The 20,630-nt window shown below is 36.4% G+C and overlaps 1 protein-coding gene across 7 annotated transcripts in view; it reads right to left on the bottom strand.

Moving 5' to 3' along the window:
• Positions 1 to 3,624: 3,624 nt before the first annotated feature.
• Positions 3,625 to 20,630, bottom strand: part of pdm3 (pou domain motif 3) — a 93,869-nt gene continuing 76,863 nt past the window's right edge. For 2 of the 7 annotated variants that reach the window (XM_068291240.1, XM_068291244.1), the window contains exons 3-11: positions 14,341 to 14,773; positions 12,464 to 13,147; positions 10,792 to 12,109; positions 10,496 to 10,734; positions 7,669 to 7,849; positions 6,897 to 6,953; positions 6,408 to 6,491; positions 6,159 to 6,307; positions 3,628 to 4,685 (exon numbers count right to left, since the gene is read on the bottom strand). In XM_068291240.1, coding sequence (XP_068147341.1) covers positions 4,561 to 4,685; positions 6,159 to 6,307; positions 6,408 to 6,491; positions 6,897 to 6,953; positions 7,669 to 7,849; positions 10,496 to 10,734; positions 10,792 to 12,109; positions 12,464 to 13,147; positions 14,341 to 14,773 — 3,270 coding nt within the window. In that variant the 3' untranslated portion in view covers positions 3,628 to 4,560. Of the gene's footprint in view, positions 4,686 to 6,158; positions 6,308 to 6,407; positions 6,492 to 6,896; positions 6,954 to 7,668; positions 7,850 to 10,491; positions 10,735 to 10,791; positions 12,110 to 12,463; positions 13,148 to 14,336; positions 14,774 to 20,630 lie in introns of those variants that run through there. The other 5 variants (XM_068291246.1, XM_068291241.1, XM_068291242.1 and 2 more) reach the window with 5 other exon arrangements.

The raw sequence follows: 20,630 nt of genomic DNA, 5'->3' as shown, positions 1-20,630 counted from the left end.
ATATAGTCACCTGATCTTGATCAAATTTGGCATAGTCGCTTATAGGCGTAGTAAACTCTCTAATAATAAGTTTCACGACAATAGCTCAGAAAATAACGAAGGTATTGAGAAAGTCACTGTTCGTGACTTGGCCGTTTGTATGGGAGCTATATTATATAGTCACCCGATCTTGATCACATTTGGCATAGTCGCTTATAGGCGTAGTAAACTCTCTAATATTAAGTTTCACGACAATAGCATAGAAAATAACGAAGTTATTGAGAAAAGTCACTGTTCGTGACTTTGGTGTTTGTATGGGAGCTATATGATATAGTGGTCCGATCCGGCTGAATCCGAGATATACAACGCCTGCAGTATATACAAGCCTACGTGCGAAATTTCAGCTCTGTAGCTCTTACGGTCTAGGAGGAGTTTGCGTTGATCCAGTCGGACGGACGGACGGACGGACGGACATGGCTAGTTGAACTCGTCTCGTTGGCTGATCAAGAATATATATACTTTGTATGGTCGGAGATGCTTCGTTCTATGCGTTGCACACTTCTGACCAAAATTAATATACCCTTTTTGCAAGGGTATAAAAAATTAATATTTATTGATAAAGATATCTACTAAACCTGCGAATTGAAGATGTGCCTACAATAACTGTTTCCTTTCCTCAAACTAGTTTTTAGGCACCTGATTTAGATATTTCTATATACATATGTATCTTTTGAACCGTATTTCCTAGCCTTATAGATACATAAATGAAACAATGACTCCAAATTGTAGTCTTTTTAAACTTCAATAAATTACTTCAGCATTAATAATTTTGGCCTTAATAAAATGTTGTTTAATTTATATATTTCTCCCTTATTAACAAATTTAGTCTAATGATCTATTACCAAATGACACATAAAACAAACGTAGAAAGCTATTTTTTGTTTAATGTAAACTTAGAATCGATAGGCTCAAATATAAATTATTTTTTTAATTTTTTAATATGCTAAATCGGTTAGAAATTGACCTCAATTTAGTCTATAGAAATATATATAATATATATTATTATGGAAAATTAGTTGCATTGTTTCTTAAATAATCTAAAAGCCCTTTAACTATTAGACGTCTGCATGAATGCATTCAAAACAAAGCCACATTGAGTACATTCGAATTGAGTAGAATATGAGTGAGTGAAAGAGACAGAATGAGACGAATGTGTATAGTACTGTTTCGCTAGACGAACATTTTGTGTTTCGTCTCGAAAAAGAGAGTATCACGAAAGGAGAGCAAAATGAAATGAAAACTTCGAGAACATTCGAACTACTCAAGTAGTTCGCAGAATACTTTGTGTACTCACTTTGTGCTTTGGGAAATTGTGTGCAGACGTGCGAAATGGAAGGCGAAGATGCAGAAAGAAATGTATGTATTTGTCGGCAAATGCCACCGTGTTGTTTTTGTGTTTTGTTTTGTTTATAGCTTGTGTTTCAGTTTTACTAACAAAATGTGTAGTTGTGACCGTCTATAAATTATTTCTGTGTTGATATTTGCCTGGTGGAACATGCACAAACATTTTTTCCCAATACTGCATAAAACAAGCTGCCAAATATTTTGTATCCCAGCCAGCAGCGCAGCTTCTGAGAGAAGCAAGAAACTTAATAACAGAAAAGCGATGTTCAATAGCTTCTAATCCAGATAACATTAATAAAATTATGTTTTTAAACTCAAATATAAATTATATGTAATAAATATGTATGTATATAAATTAAATAATTCACAACAAAAAATACATTTCTATATTTTCTTTATTTTTTCCTCTTTCTTTTAACAGATAACACAGCAGAAAACAGCTGTCAATATTCGAATGTATTCAATATACAACATTTAATTACTTCTGCAGCTCACTCACTCACCTCGTTTCTTTTCGGGTATATTTTTCAGCAGCCGAGTGAAACACGACTTCAGTCACTCACTCATTGTGATTTCGTTTTGTACAAGTATTCACTCAATTCAATTTTGACTTTGTACATTTGAATGTGGTTTTTTTGCCATTCATGCAGACGTCTATTAACTATACAAATCTGTATTTTTCTTTTTAGAAATTTTTAAATTCACAGCTATTCGTTTTTGTTAATAAACTGCCTAATAATGAATCATGATTACTTTTTTTAAATAGCGTTGAAATATAATTTTGAATTAAGCGGAAAATTAAATAAATATGAAAAAGCAAGAGCAAGTAAAATATGTACAAAAACTCTAACAATGAATAACAATACAAAATTTGTGACAAAATAAGAGCCACTCTAATAAAAGGAAGCTTTTATAGGTGATTCGAAACTTTGTAACAAACTTTTATCATGACCTCGTGCTAAAACCTTTGGAACTAAGCTTTTAAATCATAAAGCGAACAGTAAGCTTTTGTCAAGCTTAAAAGCTCATAGAAAAATACGTTTTAAAATAACAAAATTGGAATACCCTATAAAATCAACAAATAGGCTTATTGATATCCCTAAAGAACAATTTTAAACTTGATACAAATGTATTAAATAAACTAAGGATCAAACAGCTTAGAGAAATCAGAGGAGTTTGAAGTCAAGTATAAAACAGTCTTTTTTTCTTTTTTTAAATAATAGTTCTGAATTAATATACAGAGAATATACATTCATTTTTCCAAATGAAAGTAAGTTTAAAATATATTCAGAACTATCCAATTCTAAAATAAACGGGGATTGGTCCAAAAAATCTAAAGCTTTCTTTAATTATTATCTCTATTAAATAACTTAAACTTCTAACAAACTTTCAATATAGATCATTGATTTAATTTCTTTGGAATAACAACTGCCAATCAGTATTTAAATACTTACAAAAACTAACTATTACATTCGTTATGTACTGATTTAAATAGGCGATTCTGCACTACAACTGCAAGTAGGATTCTAGCAATTCTATGTCTTAACTTCCTCTATTCAACATTCCAATTCAACATTTAAAAATTTTCAAAATATCTCATAAGATCAAATCATCGACCCCCAACAAATCCATTTTCATTAAAAAGCAAAAGAGAAAACTTCAGATTTATAAGAATTTGATTTTAGTATAGAATATATAAAAGGACGCAAAAATAATGTGGCAGATCCTCTGTCAAAACTTGAATTTGAAAACTTCAATAATTTAGATTCCAACACAATCCCTAAACTAACAACAATATCAGAAACAAACAAACTAACTACAAGTTCCAAAACTATTTGAAAAATTTCGAAATTGATTATTCTATTTCTATTCAAGAAGTTAGAAATAGACCATGAAAAAATTAAAGGCACTTTTTCCCAAAAATTCTCAAAAACTCACAACTTTTAAAATCTGTAACTCTTTAATTTTTTTCACACAAATTTATGACTTCTTGTTCGAATTTATTCGAATTTAATCAGAATCTTAAAATCGCTTCACAAATAATTATTTTAAATTCCATTTTAAAAATTCGAAAATAGAATTGAGATGAAACCTTATGAAGTCAGTCTGAAGTAGAACAGGCCTTTCCGTTTTTCCAAAAATTGGTTAAATTTTCATGTCAGCAGACAGAATCGTTGTTTAAATAAAATACATAAATTAAATGTTTTTTTTTCTTTTTAATATGTTGGTTTTGTTTTTTATTACAATCATTTAAATATTTGTTCAGTTTTGAGTTTTTTGTTTTGTTTTGTTGTGTATCATTTTTTAATTTCGTAGTTGAAATATTTTTGCTCTTGGTTTTTTTTTTTGTTTGTTTTTGTTTATAATTTTAAATTGCTACATAAATTTGCTTAGACTAAAACTTGATGGTTTTTTATATATTTGTTTTTGTTTTGTTAATGTGCTGCCATATATGTATAATGTGTTTTGTTTTCCTTTCGAAATCGTTTTATAAATTGTTTAAATAAAATACAATTTTAGTATACAAGTTTTGTTTGCTGTAGCCCAACGCATTAAATGCAAATATTTTTTGTTATTTTTTATTTTTTCGTTTCTATATAGAGAGAATTTTTTCATAGTTGCAGTTTTGGTTTAAATATTTTCTTACATATTTTTTGTTTGTTAATTTTAGTGGTTAATTTTTGTTGGTTTTTTTTCTTGTTTTTGTTAATTTTTTTGGAATGGCACATCAATGTTAATAAAATTTGCCCTAAAAAACTGCACAAGTCTAATGCTAGGGACTGTAGACTACTTTTAGGCTATTTGGGATATGGTTTTTGTTTTTTTTTTAATTTTATGTATTTTGGAGTCATAATAATTATACTTGTGTTTTTTTTTTTTTCTTTTGTTCTTCCATTTTTAGGTTTTTTCTGTTGTTGTTGTTGTTGGTTTTTGTAAATGCTATGACACACCTTTTACAATTTTACATGGCTAATTGTTTAAAACTATCACATAATACATACACATACACTTAGAGACATACAAACTGACAGACAGACCAAAAGATATCATCATCATCATCATAATACAATTCTTAGCACTCAATTATCAAAGTTATATCTATATATACAATAAGAAATCCCTTTTTGTTTTATATACAAAACAACAAGCCTCCATGAACTTGGTTCATTCACTCTACTAGACCATGCCCTTGGACATCATGCGAACGGTGTTCTTTAGGGCTTGACGTTTATTACAGAACCAGATACGTATGACTTCACGTTCGTAGCCCAATTGATGAGCCAAACCTGTGATTTCGGTGCCTGTAAAAATGAAATGGAAAATACCGATTAATGATATGCAAATAATATCTTAAGTTGTAATATCAAGGATTGCTACCGTTACGAAATCGTAACTTTACCCAACTTTGTGATAAATCAAATTTAAGAACATTTCAAAGAATTCTGATAAATAAACTGTTCTTGACAACAGAAAACATTAAAACTTCAGCCTCAAAATAACCAAATCAATTGTATTTCTCTAATGAAAAAAATCTAATTAAATTTTAATAGAGCTAAACAAATTTTTATTGATATTTACAAAAACTGTCTTTGTCTACGGGGAAGCTATCATTCTTCATAAAGTTTTGTAAAAGTCAAAGGCTTACAGTAGTTTCGTTAGGTTTCGATATGGAAAATATGGAATATAATGTGTGGTAATATGTTTTCTATTTAAACAAAAAAGAAATTCTGAATGCTAACTAACTAATTGAGTCAACATCAACCTCTTGAAAAAGGAGGTTGGCCTCTTACATGGGAAAATATCCTTTAAGTAGAGATGTCTCGACCATGTCTGAGAGTCAGTTCCATTTAGCTTTACAACATCTTCAAAATCCCCTAGAATTTGCAAACTATTTGGGAATTTTGTCACACTGTGTAATCTGTTAAATATATACATACAGTAGAGTCCGGCTATAACGACTCTGCTTATAACGTCCTTCCGATTATAGCTACTAAAGTTTGATTATTGATTGGTTGGACTCAATACAAACTTAAATGAAAGGACCTCCGGATATAACGACGAAAATCGTTGGTCCCTTGAGCGTAACCGGATTCTACTGGATGTGGTCTATGGCTAACTGCTTGAGAAATTTTTGTAATTTGGAAACTTAACTAAATTAGGAATATACAAAAAATTCTTAGCAAACTTTCGAAACTGTTTTTAAACCAATGGCTGTTGAGGCTGTTTAAATTTGAGGCCTAAAATTCTTTTCTTGGTGGACCAATGTCAGTACAGATACGACTGGATCCAGTTGTTGATTTAGGTACACAATGAAATATTTTCAGCAATTGCTTAAATCTGATTCCATCGAAACATAATAAAAGTTTAGTTCAAGCAAACTTCATTCTGTTGATATTTCTTAGTAATCGAAAGGCAAATTAAGTTGAAGGAGGAGTTGGGACTTCCTGAAACTGTCAAAAGAGATTTCTATGGCACTCTGACACATCCCTGAAGGAATATTTTTCTCATACTTCAAATATTTGTCTTTCATACATTTGATGTAATGATCTTACTTTTATCTGTATATGTAAGCTATGAATGTTTAGAATGTTCGACTCAATTGACATTTAGGCTGAAACATCTTTTATTTAAAACAACAGTCATCTACATTACGAATTTGGCTAACTGTGCAGTACTCTCTAAGTTAATTGTTTGTGCTTATATGCTTACTATATAATTTCGTATCGGTTACATTCCTTTAGTGATATAAATTTCAATGGATCGTTACCACTCACCCGAAGGATGCGTATTGCGTTCGAAATGAGCATTGAGCAGCTCCAAGGCTTGCGGTGTAAACGAAGTGCGTCTCTTGCGTTTCTTCGATGGCTCGACACCAATATAGTCTGTTAGATGATTTTGTCCCGACTTGTAACGATTCCAGTGACTAATGAGAGAGAGAGAGAGATGTAAAGACAGATAAAGTGTTAGTATTTTAGTTAGCTATTGGTTTTAACGGCGTTGTGGAACTGCCTCCATACTCTCACCTCTCTTCGGCCTCCTTCATCCAACGCTCGAGCACAGGTTTGATTTTCTGTGCACTCTTTGGTGTTATGTCCAATTTCTCGAACCTGAATGTGGGAGGGGATGATGGAGGATAAGTATTTTATTTGGTTTTTTTTGGCTTTGATAAACAGCTCAACTATGTAAAAGAAACATAACTAAAGTGCCAGGACATTGTCAAGTAGCTTTTCACAATACGGTAAACAAGGATGATTTTGATTATATATTCGGTTTTTGCCTAATTGGCAATGCCCTGGGCCAAATTGTAGAAATTGAATTTTTTCTTTTTTTTCTTTTTTTTTGTATTGCAAATTAAAGATTTTTGGTTTAAAATGAAAATAAAAAACATACAGATTATATGGCAAAATGAAATAATGGAGCTTTCGATTTCTCTAGCACTTTAGTTAGGTGTTTCTCTTACAACACACACTGACACCACACACACACACACACACACGCACACACACACGTACATGTTCTGTTGTTGCGTTGACAGCTGAGCGGCATACATCTGCGCAGCGAGTGCACTGCTTGCATTTCGGTTTTTGGTTGTTTTTTTTTGTGATTTTTTTTGGTTTTTTTTTTTTTGGTGAGAAAGAGAGATACAGAAAGATAAAGATAAAGTTGGCGTTGATTTGATTTTGGCAGTAACAAAAAAAACAATTAAAACTAAACATAACTTAATAACACATAAAATATAAACTTAAGCGTACAAAATTAAAAATTAGCATTAGTTTTTGATTATTTGAGTTATAAATATTTCAAGTTTTATTTTTAAATATATATAAGTTTCGTTTTTGGTTAATTTTTTTTTGCTTTTGAAGGGTTTTTGTTCTTATTAGAAATGTCCTGGCACTCTAAGAAATAATTGGATCCAAAAATGTGTATAAGAAAAACGATGAACGTAAATCAAAACAGAAAACTTGATAAATCAAACAAGAGAGAGAGAGCGAGAGAGAGAGAGAGTGAAAGATTCTATCGAAAAAGTTTTCTCTATGAAATTATCTAGAAATTTATATCTCTTAAGAAATATATTTATAATACAAATAAAACTAATGGTTATTGATAGTTAATAATATAAGTATATGGACTAAAAATGTTTAATGACAATTGATTTTTACTTTAAATTGTATTTAGTATTTATTTATTTGCAAACTAAAAAACACAAGTTAAATAATTAAAAATATTTTCTCTTTTTGGGGTTTCTGTTTGTTTTTTTTTTTAAGATTTTGTCACTTAGCTCACCTGCAAATGGCACTCTGACTGTAAGCGGGTCCCTCGGTTACGGAGAGAGCCTGACCCACCTGAGTTTGGGTCAAACCCAATGACAAACGTCTCAATTTAAAGGCCTTGGCAAACTCCTTGATCTCATCCAGATCGATGCCATCGACAACATTTGTGGTGGCCTGATTAATGGTGGGTTCATCTAGGAAGATAGAGAGGGAGAGAGAGAGAAAACCAATTGTAGTTAATGCACATGGAAATTAAGTTTTCTTTGTAATTAATTGAACTTAAGTACTAAACTACTTGCTTATATATAGAGAGAGATAGAGAGAGGGAAATGGGAGAACAAATATACCCTACATAAAGCTTTAGGTTTGTTGGTTGGCCAGGTAAATTGACAACACAAATTGACTTTGCATTTACCTTTGGTCTTAATTGCAGTTAATTGCGGTAATTACAGAAATATTATTAGCCCGAGTAGTTAGCGGAAAGTTGCACTAGTTTACAGTTTTAGTTGAGTGTTTGTCTAGTAAAACTTGATGCTTTTATCTGCTTAATTTGTTAGCAGATGTTCCCGTTCCTGCCCCTGTCCCTGCTGCTTTCCATCGTGTTGTGTTTTGCCAACTACTTGGCTAGAATTTTGATTTATTTATTAATGATATGCAAGAAGCAAGCGCCAGAGTCTGTGTGTGTGTGTGCCAGGACATAGAGCAGCAGCAGCAGCAACAGAGCCATTCACTTTTAGCGGTAATTAAGATGCAAAGCATCCTCACTCGCATCCGCATCCTTTTTGCTTGTCGTAACTCAAGCTGTCGTCGCATCTTAGTCATTGTTGTTGCTTCTCGTTGTTGTTGTTATTGTTGAGAGTGAAATATGTCATTAAATACGGAAAACATCTTAAGTTTTTGTATGCATCAATTAGCAGTAATTAAGCTGCATATTGTCTCTGCAATTTGTATGCGTACAGGCAAAATACAGATACACAAAATGCATAGATAGATAGATAGATTGCTAGATGCAAGAATATATGGATCTTTCGTTGAGTATCCTACAAAATGGGCGATGACTTGGCATGACTTGACTTCCCTCTTGTTATTGTTGCTCTGATTGCATTTTTAATGCGGGCAAAGTTTCAATTGACACGGCAACACACACCCCAGAGCCCGTGTGTGTGTGTGTGTGTGTAAAGGGTGCATTTTAAATGGAAAATCGCACAAATATTTGCCTACACAATTAGTTTTTTAGCCAGGCCAACAAAAAAAACAAAAAACTTCCACATGCATTATCCTCTCAATCTGATGCCCTGAAATTCAAGTGGCCAGGTAAAACACTGAGCTCCTTGTTTTTTAATTGCGAGCGCAAATACTGAACAATATAGATGATGCAAATGATGATGTAGATTCGATATTTTAAGAGCACTTATCGATGTGTGCAACATGGCGTATGCGTAATGTAAGCAACCTATGCACTATGGGCTAAAATGGGAGTCTTTGACTAAAGTTTCGAGGCATTTAATTAGTAAGAGACTTCTTAATTACTGTGCTAGTTTGATTAACAAAATGAGTATTCAGTTACATTTCGAAAAGATTAATTTGATGAGATATGAAAACGATTAACTACTTTTATTATTATTCTGACGGTAATTGATTAGTAATTTGCTTCTTATCAAATCATTTAATTGACGACTTTCATTGTCTATAGATTTAGAAAGTTATTAAGTGAAAACAAATTAAGTATATCTAGTTTACTTTGAAAAATTGTCTATTCTTTTATACGCTTTTCAATGAAACCACACAGAAAGGGTATGAAGCTAAAGCGCACAGTTCGAAAAAGTATTCCCATTCCCATATTTCTTTATTTCCATAGATTATTTTAAGTTTGTTGGAAATGCTAAAGAAACTTATTCAATACCATTGTAAAGGGTCTACTAAAGTTAATCTAAATGAGGAGCATTCCGTGTAGGCAATGAATTAATGGGATGACTAATGATTAGATGCCCATTTAAATATGTATCCACTATAGTAGGAGTCAGGAGTCCACAAAATAAGAAGACAGCCTAAATGTATGCTAACTATTATAAAAGAAATGGCATTATGAACTTGTCGAATAAAGTTTAATGATTTGTAATGCCAATTTCTATGTACTTTGGCTTAATTTAATAACTAAACCTAAAAATAACCCCATAGTGCATCAAATGCTTCTCTCTATTTATTTGGTTATACAATTCTGTTCCAGTTTTTCTGTTTTTTTGCGGGAGATTTGAACTTTTTCAACGCTGAAAAACATTAATTAACGAATTTTGGGCAAAACGAACTTTATACTAGAGTTTACCCCCTCCACACACATACACACACACACACACACACACAAACTCATACGCTGACGGCAAAGGCAAGTTGACTGAATTTTATGTAATTTGGCAAAAGAGATGCAAAATACAAGGCAAGTTTCACCAGCCAAAAAAAGAGGCTGATGGCAAAGTTTTCGATGTGCATTTACACGACTTCTCGAGACAAGATTCATAATTGATGCAGCCGCCAACGCCACCGCCGTCGTCGTCGTCGTCGTCGTCAACTGTTGGAGTTGGAGGAGCTAAACAAAACTATAAGATTTTCGCCGAGTTGAAAGATGTCAGGCTGAAAGTGTTAGGCAAATTAGCAATAGCGTTGACGTTGTCACGCGTCACTCTTTCCAGCCGAAGAAGTGAAGGGAAATTGTGAGGTTTGCCATGATGCGATTAGCTTGAGTTAGATGAATTTTGATAGCCCATCTCCTTAAGCTTAATACTAGACTAACTTATGAGGAAAAGATTTTATAAGGAAACTCAAAAAAGTCGATCTTTACTCACTCGGTGAATCCATGAGAAGGTCATTGTCATTCTCATTGCCATTGGGTGACAAATGCGGCGGTTCACTGCGCGAAGAGGGACTCAATTTGAGTGGCTGCATTAGACCGGATGTGGATGGTCCCGGGCCAGGTGAATCATCACGCGGCGAGGCCGAAGAGGCACGCGTCGCTGTGGCCGTTGGCGGTCCCAGAGATTTGGTTATAGTCAGCTCACCATTGGTGGCATTGAGCCTGCAAAATCTTTATTGTTATCTCATTTCCAATCGCTGGCTAATTGTATTCAATATAATCGTTTACCTGTTGATGCTGCTAAGTACATTGGCTGATGAGGAGCTGGCACTGGCCGAATTGGTAGATGTGGCTGTGGCATTTGGTCCACCACCTAAACTTGGCCCATTGCCCAGATAGTCGCGCTCCAGACGCGGCGAACTGCCCATGTGCAGGGGATGCCCCGGTGGGGAATGGGAACGGAATAGGGGTGATACATAGCCTCTTTCATTGGAACTGCTAGCCGAACTACCAGGTCCAGTGGATGCAGTTGGCGTTAATCGTCCAGCGACACGCTCATGTCCCAAATGATGCACTCCCCCAGAACTGGACGAGACGCTGGCTCTCGTTGCTGTGGCCGTGGGCGTATGGGAACGCCTCTCAAGGCGGTCATGATGTTGGCTAAGATTCATTCCAGTCACTGGTGTGGACACAGATCCATTGCCACCTATTCGACTCGGACTATGCTTGGGTGAGGATGTTGTTCTCAGGCTATGCCCGAAATGATGTCGCGAGGGAGGAGCAGGTGGCGATGAACTGGTACTCAATTCCAAGGGCTTCAAATCTATTTGAGGAGCCGTCAACTCATCGGGATGTCTGAGACTGATTTGCGGATGCGAAGCTCCCGATCCAACTGAGCCACTAGTGCCAGTTGGTTGTCCCGTCATATGATGATGCAGATGAGTCTGCGTCTCTGGTTTTATGTGCAGCTGCTGTTGCAATAGGAAAGCAGCTGCCGCTGGTGGTGGCGGAGGAGCATGTGGCTGGGTCTTTGTAGGCAATGATGGACTTCCGTCAGTGGGTGAACGTGCCGGTGGACTACGTTCAGCTGAGCGACGCAGATCGGCTGGCATATGGCCATGTGGATGAGGCAAATGACCAGCTAGTCCAGCCAATTGTTCACGTTCCCTTTCTCGCTCTCTTTCCCTCTCCCTCTCCCTCTGTTGATGTTGCTGCTGCTGTTGTTGTTGCTGCTGTTGTTGCTGCTGCTGCTGCTGTTGTTGCTGTTGCTGCTGCTGTTGTTGCTGGGCAACGGCAAAAAGTTCTGGATGCAATGCAGTCAACAACTGTTGCACTCCACTTGAGAAAAGATTGGGTTTGAGTAAATTCGTGGGTGTCTGAGCCAATTGTGGCAAAGCCGGCACAGGGCCATGTTGTAGGCCAGTCAATGGTGGTGGCAACAAATCGCGTTGTTGCTCCCGTTGTTCCCGTTGCTCGCGTTGTTCCCGCTGCTCTCGCTGCTGCTGCTGATAGCTGGCATAGGCTCCGAATGCATTGGGCAGAAACTGTTCCGTGGTCGGTATCTGCGGACTCACGGGAATCGTCAATATGGTCTGAACGGCAATGCCTAAAAGAAATGAAATACAAAAGTTAGTAGTGTTGGTAACACATCCTTATAAAACCCTTTTTCAACAAGCATGATTGAACTTTTCTTCTGATTTTTTATTCCAGCCCATTTCCCAAACCGTCAACGCGAGAATGGCCAAAGAAATAGAGGGAGAGGAAATTGAAAGTTTACCTAATCGCTTTAGCTTTAATACCCGCGATGGTGACGACTCCATCACCGCCCCAAAAATTTCACTAGGATTCTTTTTGTTGCTCAAAGTCAAGTCAAGTCAACTATGTTATTGATATTGTATACTCCAACCCTCCAACCCATGCTCTATATGCATGCACAACTAAAGTTAATCCCTGGCCTTACCTTGGGCTGTGGGTATGAGCAGCTGGGCACCTTGCACACCCTGAACCAGTTGTCCGGAGGCGAGTATCAGTTGCGGCATTTGGGCGCTTGCCGGCGGCGCTTGAAGAGCTGGCGGTGGCGATGCTGTGGCCGCAGCCAAAACATTAGCCAATGTGGTGGCGGCATTCAGAGCATGTGGAGAGCTGCTGCTACTGGGATTATCCTGTTGCGGCTGCTGCTGCTGCTGCTGTTGGTTAGATGCCGATGATGTTACTGAGGATGAGGAGGTGGCTGTATTTGCGTTAGAGATGGTGGAGCTATTGTTGTTATTGGCCTTTGACGTCTTGTTCTTGCTGCTCTGTATGGGCGAGACAGAAGATCTAGCTCCTCCTCCTCCGCCCATGACGCCGCCTGGTCCAGTTGCTCCCACTGTCGCCGCCGCAGCTGCTGCTGCGGCTGCTGCTGCTGCAGCTGCCACTGCTCCTGTCGTTGACACTGACTCCGCTCCCACACTGAGATTCAATGGTGAATTAAATACGGAAGCGGCTAAGCCCTGAAGACTTGCCAATGCAGCAGCCGTGGCGGGATGTGGATGATGCGGATGATGGCCATGTGTATGTGTATGAGGATGTTGTTGTTGTTGCTGCTGTTGTTGTTGCAGCGTGGCCAGATTTTGTAATTTTTGCAAATTTATCATGTCTTGCACTGTGTTTTGTTAGAGATTGAGACAAAAAAAAGAAGGCAGAAGAGAAAATATTGTCATTAGTTTTATGGCAGCCAGAAAATCAGTTCAAATGTCAAGGGAAAAGGTTGATAGGTTTAATATTTTTTTGTGAGGCAACCTTAAAAGCGCCTTAATTGCCAGAACAATGGGTGTGTGGTTGTGTGTGTGTAAGTGTGTGTGTGTGCATTGGGGGGCGTATGTCTGTGTCAGACTCAGGAATGGAAACTAAGCTATAGAACTAACCAAATTAGTAGAGGGTAAGTAAAAATTATACTTCAACAAGCTTATATACATTTTTCACTTGATAACCAATCAGAAAAGGATATAAAAAAGTTATTATATAATGAAAATAATTCATAAAAAGCCAATGAATTCTTTTAGCCCTAAATCTAGAATTTTTATTAAAAAAGGACTTAAATGTAATCTTCAAGTATCAAGTATCTCCTTTTCATGCTTAAAGATTACAATTTAGTCCTTTTGTCTGTCCCTACTGACAGTTAAAGTAAGTTATTGCAAATCATTGAAACGCTAGTGGACTACTACGATCTATTTACTATCTATTAATATGAGTAAATATTTTCACTTAAAAAGAATTCATTTATTCTTCAGAAAAAAGAAGATTTTACTGTTAATCAAAAGAATAAAAGTAAGTAAGATTGTTTTATGACAAATTGTTAAGATAGAATGGAAAAGCAATGAAAACAAGCACAAAGTATTCGGTAATAAATTGACAATGATATAAATCTTAATTGGTTATTTTCCTGAATGTTAATAAAAAAAAATTCAATTTAAAATATTCTGTAAAAACTAAAAACATTGGGAATTCGTAATTTTGCCTATCTTTAACTGATTTTCTAGACAGATTTCGTATTTTAATGCTTTTAAGTTAAATTAAGTTAAATTGCAATGAAAGTCTAAGCTGATAATCAAGTTATCTTTTCTAGCAAAAAAAAAAAAATATCTATAAGCAGAAAATAATTACAATTAACATTAATTTCATAAAGCTCTAAATTAGTCAATATTGTGAGTATTTGAATTATTCATGTCCTTGTTTTCAAGTTCGAATAATGTCTTTCTAATACATTGTATTCGCTTTTAGCTGATACTTAGTTTCCATTCCTGATCCATATATATAGTATGTTTGCATTTTGTTTGGCTTTCGATATGTACTCACTAGTTCCATTCAGATGAGCAGCAAATGCCTTGGCCTGAGCCTGCTCCTCGCGCCGTAGACGCAAAGCCTCAACGGCAGCTGCCTGATGATGATCATCGACATCCTCGTCATCGGCATCGATTTGCATGGGCGTAGGCGACAATGATGATGAGGTTGCTGCGGCAGCCGCCACAGCATTTGCCTCTCTCAGTGTGGCAGCCTTGGCGGCCAAACTCTTGTAGAATTCCAATTCCTTAACGTGGTCCTTGCTGTCGTATGGCGAATGTGAATGCGGCGGCGACAATAGAGTGTGATCCACCTCGATGGAGGAGCCCTCCATGTTGTCATCTTCGTTGCTAATATTATTGTTATTATTGTTCAGATGATGATTATGCAGATGCGAATGATGATGGGGCGAATGTATTTTGTGGCAACTTATTTCCTTATCATAGTCCTAAAATGAGATGAAGAGAGAAATGTATTAGTCCAAAAAAAAAAAAAAAAAAAGTTTAGAAAATTGGCATTCACTTTTAGCACTGAGCAACTGCTAAGCCGAGCAACATTTGATGGGCAAATAAATCACAAATTCAATTTATATTGTTTGCCACGCCCCTTACCTCTAGCAGCCCCACTCGACTACCAGAATTGGCATTTGTACACATATTGTTTACTGATTGGATTATTATTTAAGCGACATCAGCCAAACACACACACACACACACACAAACAGACACAATTGGTTGTATTACATTTCATTTTGTTGTCATGTTTAAATATATCCCCCTGACTGAACAGATCTACATGTATTACTCTCTCTCTCTCTCCCTCTCTCTGTGTATTAATAAGTTAATTTAATTTTTGTTGTAATTGTCACATTGCACATTTGTATTGTTTGCCGGGGCCTCAGTCCAATTTATGCTGATTTAATTGAGCGAATTTATTATGAATTTTCATTTGAAAAATTTTTCGCATTTACTAAAATTAAGAAAATTGAAACAATTTTTGCCAAATACAAAATTTAAAGGCAACTTTTCCAGGAAGGGTGGGAGGGTGATCAAAAAGGAAAAGGAAAATGGAAAAGAAAATAAAAAACGAGGAAAGAAAACGTGGAAAGGTAAGCCAATATAATTATTGGCAATTAATGCTGGTGTCGACGCCAAATGTCCTTAAGCGGGTTAGATACGAAAGGGGTGCGTGGGTGGGTGGGGGAGGTGAAGGAGAGACATTTGCCACATTAATGCCGGCACCAGGACGACGCCTAAGTGCGAGTGCTTGGTTGCTTGCTCGCCTCCTGGACGTGCCTGGGCCAGGGCTTCAATTAAATTTTATTTGCATAGGAAATTAACATAATTGTAGTGCAAAATACCAAAATGGATGGAAAAAAACAGACACACACACACACAAACACACACCGAACAGAAAAGCAATAAAAATAAGCGCTAAACGTGACAGCATCGGCAGAAGAAAAAACAGCAAAAAAAAATTGAATAAGAACCAAAAATGTAAAATGCTAAATAAATAGAAATGTATTTGGTTTGTTTTCGTTTTTTTTTTTTTGTGGGCCTGGTAAATGCAATTAAGTTAAGATGCGAAATGAAATAATTTGGTTTCAGCTTTAAACATTTCGCTGCTGGCCATCCAAGTCATTTTAGCCTGACATGGACGTTAATTAAGTGCTTGATAAATTTCATTGCAACGTGGCTAGAAGAAACTGCATTAAAAATTGACAGTTATGGCCAAAGGAAAAACCAGTACGGAACACCATATAGCAGAGAGAACAGAGTAAAGAGTAAAAAACAGGTAGCTGGCCAAGTTAATGTCATTGAACAGCAAATCGAACTAAATTTATGACACATACACGAGAGTAGGAGAAAAAAATGTAGTAGAACTAAACAAAAAAAACAAAAAAAAACTCTACGCAAATGTCCTCTGTGTATGTCCTGTACCTCCCAACCTCCCGATTCAGTCGCAGCCGTCCTGTCCTGTTCAGCGCCTGTCCTTAGCTCCTTTATGCAAACAGAGCAACGCCATCGCTGACAGCCACTAGGTATAGTATGTATATGAGGGATGAGTGTGGAGGAGAGGGTGGCGGGGTGGGTCTTATAGTTGGCCATAGCGTGCCTCCCTCCATGGCCACTCTGATGTGCAATGAATTAACTTTTCAACATATTTACCCACGCTCAATTGAATGGAAGTTGAACGTTGCTGCAGGAGCATGAGACAACTCATAGTGGACTGTCTCCCTGTCTCCCTACGGCACATTGCCGCTAAAAGTTACAAGGAACAAAACCCACTTTTTGCCTCATTATGCCATTGCTTTTGCAAATGAGCGGAAATTAAAAACTGATTTTGCCTTAAGTTGGCCAAACAATGAGTAAACGAGATGGCAGATAATTCACATGCATGAGGCAAATGTTGTCCTCATTTTCGCTTGACACCCAATTCAAATGCAATATTGATTGTTAAGTAGAGGAAAAGTTTGGTTAATTATATAATAATTATAGTTGTAAAAACACGTTAAAGGGAAGCCTATAAATAGACAACTAAATTTGAAGTCATATGGAAACAATTCTTTTCTTTTTAAACTATACAAATTTCAATTCCACGATATTATCTAATTCTCTTAATATAAAGAACAAGTATCTTTTAAACCACAATGTGAGAAACTTGCCCCCAAAATTATGCAATGTCCAATACAAGAAACATATGAAGAAGATTTGGGATATTCTGTGGATCAAGAAATCATCGAAGCAAACACTGCTTGTAGTCATTACTAAAGTGACAAGGCATACGATAAGTTTTAAATTTTTTGCAAAGAATGAACACTTTTTCAGCCAATTGCATACTTTAAGGGGTAAACTTCACCCATTCTAGATCAGCCAATTCGTATAAATTGTATGAACTAACATAAATTTCTTCTTAGAACCCAATAGGTTAATTAGATAACAAATTCCTAAACAAATTGTCTTTAAGTAAAGAAAGAGAGACAATCCTAAAAATTGTTTTAAATTTGTTTTCTTTATGTTTTTCTATAAAACTGCAGTGAAAGATACTAGCAATGATATTAAAAGATAATATAAATGCATAATAAGAAATCATTTCACATGCTATCTTTTCATGAGTAGTTATTGTTTCCTTTAATATTCTTTTGTTGTACTTCGGTTCGATTGATTGTTAACAAATTTTTTCATATTTGTATGTTTAAACCTTTTTCTCTGTTTATATGTACACATGTCTACACCGTGTATGTTCATTTTTTTTGTGTTCATTTGTTTCGCAAAGTTCATTTCAGTTTCGTTGTGTTTAACAATCGTTTGGTAACGCGCCTGAACGTATGCAATACAAAATGCTTACACAAAAGGTAGCGCAACAAATTTATAGCCCCGAACAGCAGCAGTCACAACAGCAGTCGTCTCCATCTCCACCCCGGACAATTCCTCACCAAAGCCAACGCCACCTGCACAATGTCCACTTCAAGCCCATCATCATCATCATCATCATCATCATCGTCATCATGATCATCCTTCTGCTCATCATCATCCACTTCTTCTCAATCCTATAAAACTTTCACTTATTTTATTTTTTATACGCTTCTCCCACGCCTTTCTCCCAGCCCTTACACACGGCTGTCAAATAAAAATAAGTCACAAAAAATAGAAAATGAATTGAATTATTGCAAAGAGCAGAGCCTCCTCTTGAGTGCCGGCTGGTAGGGTAGGGGTTACTATACGACGTGGAGGTTTTTGCAAAAGGATGCTGGGCACTTGACAGCCCCAGTGATAAGCAAAAGCCCCCATTGCAAAAATGGAAATGGTCTGTAGTTTTTTTTGTTTTTGTTTTTGAGTTCTGTTGTGTTATTTTACTTCTTTTGCTTGGTTTTTTTTTTTTGTTTTGGTCTCTTTATTTTTTTCGTTGCCTGCTTTTGAGCGCGACGCGAAATTATAATTCACACATGCGACCAAGTGGTAGACGGGGTGAATGGGCAGAATGGGTTGGATGGGCTGATGGGGTGGCGTTGCTGATGGGTGTGAAAGCCTGGTCAGTCGTTTCGAATGTAAAAAAATGCAATTGCCAAAAAGTAGCCAACGCAAAAACGAAGAAAGAAAACGACATTGGCCATGGCCACGGCGACGGCGGCGGCGACGTCGTCGGTGACGGTAACGGTTACTTCGTGGATGTTGTTCGTGTTGTTGTTGCTTGTTTGCTTTAATTGCAAATGGCATTTTTGGTAGGTAGATGCAAAGGGAATGGAGTAGAGTTACAAACTGCCCAGCAGCACCCCATCAGTAGCTCCCCCCCTCCCATGTTACCCGTTTCCATTTATTTTCAGGGGTAGGCAAAAAGGCTCATAAATTGTCGAAAAATATTTGACTTGTTCTATTTTTGGTCACCCTGGGCAATATGCTTTTTCACCAACCTCACACACAGACACACACCCCATTTGCAGTGTGTGTGTGTGAGAGAGTTGGAAAAGTGCTTGGGTTGGGGTTTTGGTGGGGGTGTTGGCTCTTTTTCGATGTTTCTGCCTGCACTTTTGCATATTTAATGTTTTGTTTAATGCAAATGCACATAATTTCATCAGTATGTATATGTTATGAAAGGAAGTGTGTGTATGTGTGTGTATGTCTGCTTGCGTAGTTTTTCTTTCATTTGTCCTTTTGCATCTGTTAAGTCGTCGAGATGTGAAAATATTTTTCAATTAATATTTATGTTGCTTTATGTTTTCAGAATTGTTAATGCGGTCCATTCTTTTCCTAGATTCAATGTGGGAGATAGAGAAGAGGCAAGGGAAGAGAAGAGTTGGGAAATGCAAATGATAGGCAATTGCTTAGTGAACTGATTGATCTTTGCTATTGACAAAGCAAAGCCCTACATATAGAATCAAACTCAGAGTAAAAAGAATCATATAGATATTCTGTAAAAAATGTAAATAGAATCTCAGTAGGCAAAATCTGTTCATCGTTTATGTGGCCTATGGCTAAAATCTATAAGCACAAAGAACTTAGTGGAGACTAGATCAAGTTGTCTATCAGACTTTTGATACTTTCTGGCTTTTACCTATTACTGAAGGATCAAATGGTTTCTTTCCACTCTTGACTAAAGTGTATGTATATTATAGACTTAAAGTTGAATCACATTGAAAACTAAGAGGCTATTTGAATCAAGGTGTCTACAACTCAATTATCCTTAAAAGTATGCTTCAATCTATTGAGATTGTTAACTTAAAATCTGCGTGATGAAAAAAAGAAACTTGTTATTAATATTGCTTAATGTTTAAAGTAGAAAGTAAAGCTGGACTCTACTTTCTATAAAATGACTTAATGGAATTATCTAAATATTTTATCGAGTTTAGGCACGTACCAATATTTTAAATAGAAAGTCATTATTATACCCTTGCAAAAAGGGTATATTAATTTTGGTCAGAAGTGTGCAACGCATAGAACGAAGCATCTCCGACCATACAAAGTATATATATTCTTGATCAGCACGACGAGACGAGTTCAACTAGCCATGTCCGTCCGTCCGTCCGTCCGTCCGTCCGTCCGTCCGTCCGTCCGTCCGTCCGTCCGTCCGTCCGTCCGTCTGGATCAACGCAAACTCCTCCTAGACCGTAAGAGCTACAGAGCTGAAATTTTGCACCTAGGCTTGTATATACTGCAGGCGTTGTATATCTCGGATTCAGCCGGATCGGACCACTATATCATATAGCTCCCATACAAACCCCAAAGTCACGAACAGTGACTTTTCTCAATAACTTCGTTATTTTCTATGCTATTATCGTGAAACTTAATATTAGAGAGTTTACCACGCTTATAAGCGACTATGCCAAATTTGATCAAGATCGGGTGACTATATCATATAGCTCCCATACAAACGGCCAAGTCACAAACAGTGACTTTCTCAATAACTTCGTTATTTTCTGAGCTATTGTCGTGAAACTTAATATTAGAGAGTTTACTACGCCTATAAGCGACTATGCCAAATTTGATCAAGATCGGGTGACTATATAATATAGCTCCCATACAAACGAGCAAGTCACGAACAGTGACTTTCTCAATACCTTCGTTATTTTCTGAGCTATTGTCGTGAAACTTAATATTAGAGAGTTTACTACGCCTATAAGCGACTATGCCAAATTTGATCAAGATCAGGTGACTATATCATATAGCTCCCATAGGAACGATTGGTCGAAAACAGTGACTTTTGTAAATAACTTCGTTACTTTTAACGCGATTGCTTTTAAATTAAACATTTCTTAATTTAATATATATGTTAATGACTGTGCCGAATTTGATAAAGATCGGGTGACT

The sequence above is a fragment of the Drosophila tropicalis genome, unplaced genomic scaffold, assembly GCF_018151085.1.
Source record: "Drosophila tropicalis isolate 14030-0801.00 unplaced genomic scaffold, ASM1815108v1 contig_593, whole genome shotgun sequence".
NCBI classification, from domain to species: Eukaryota; Metazoa; Arthropoda; class Insecta; order Diptera; family Drosophilidae; genus Drosophila; species Drosophila tropicalis.
This window is presented reverse-complemented; position numbering and strand designations above follow the sequence as displayed.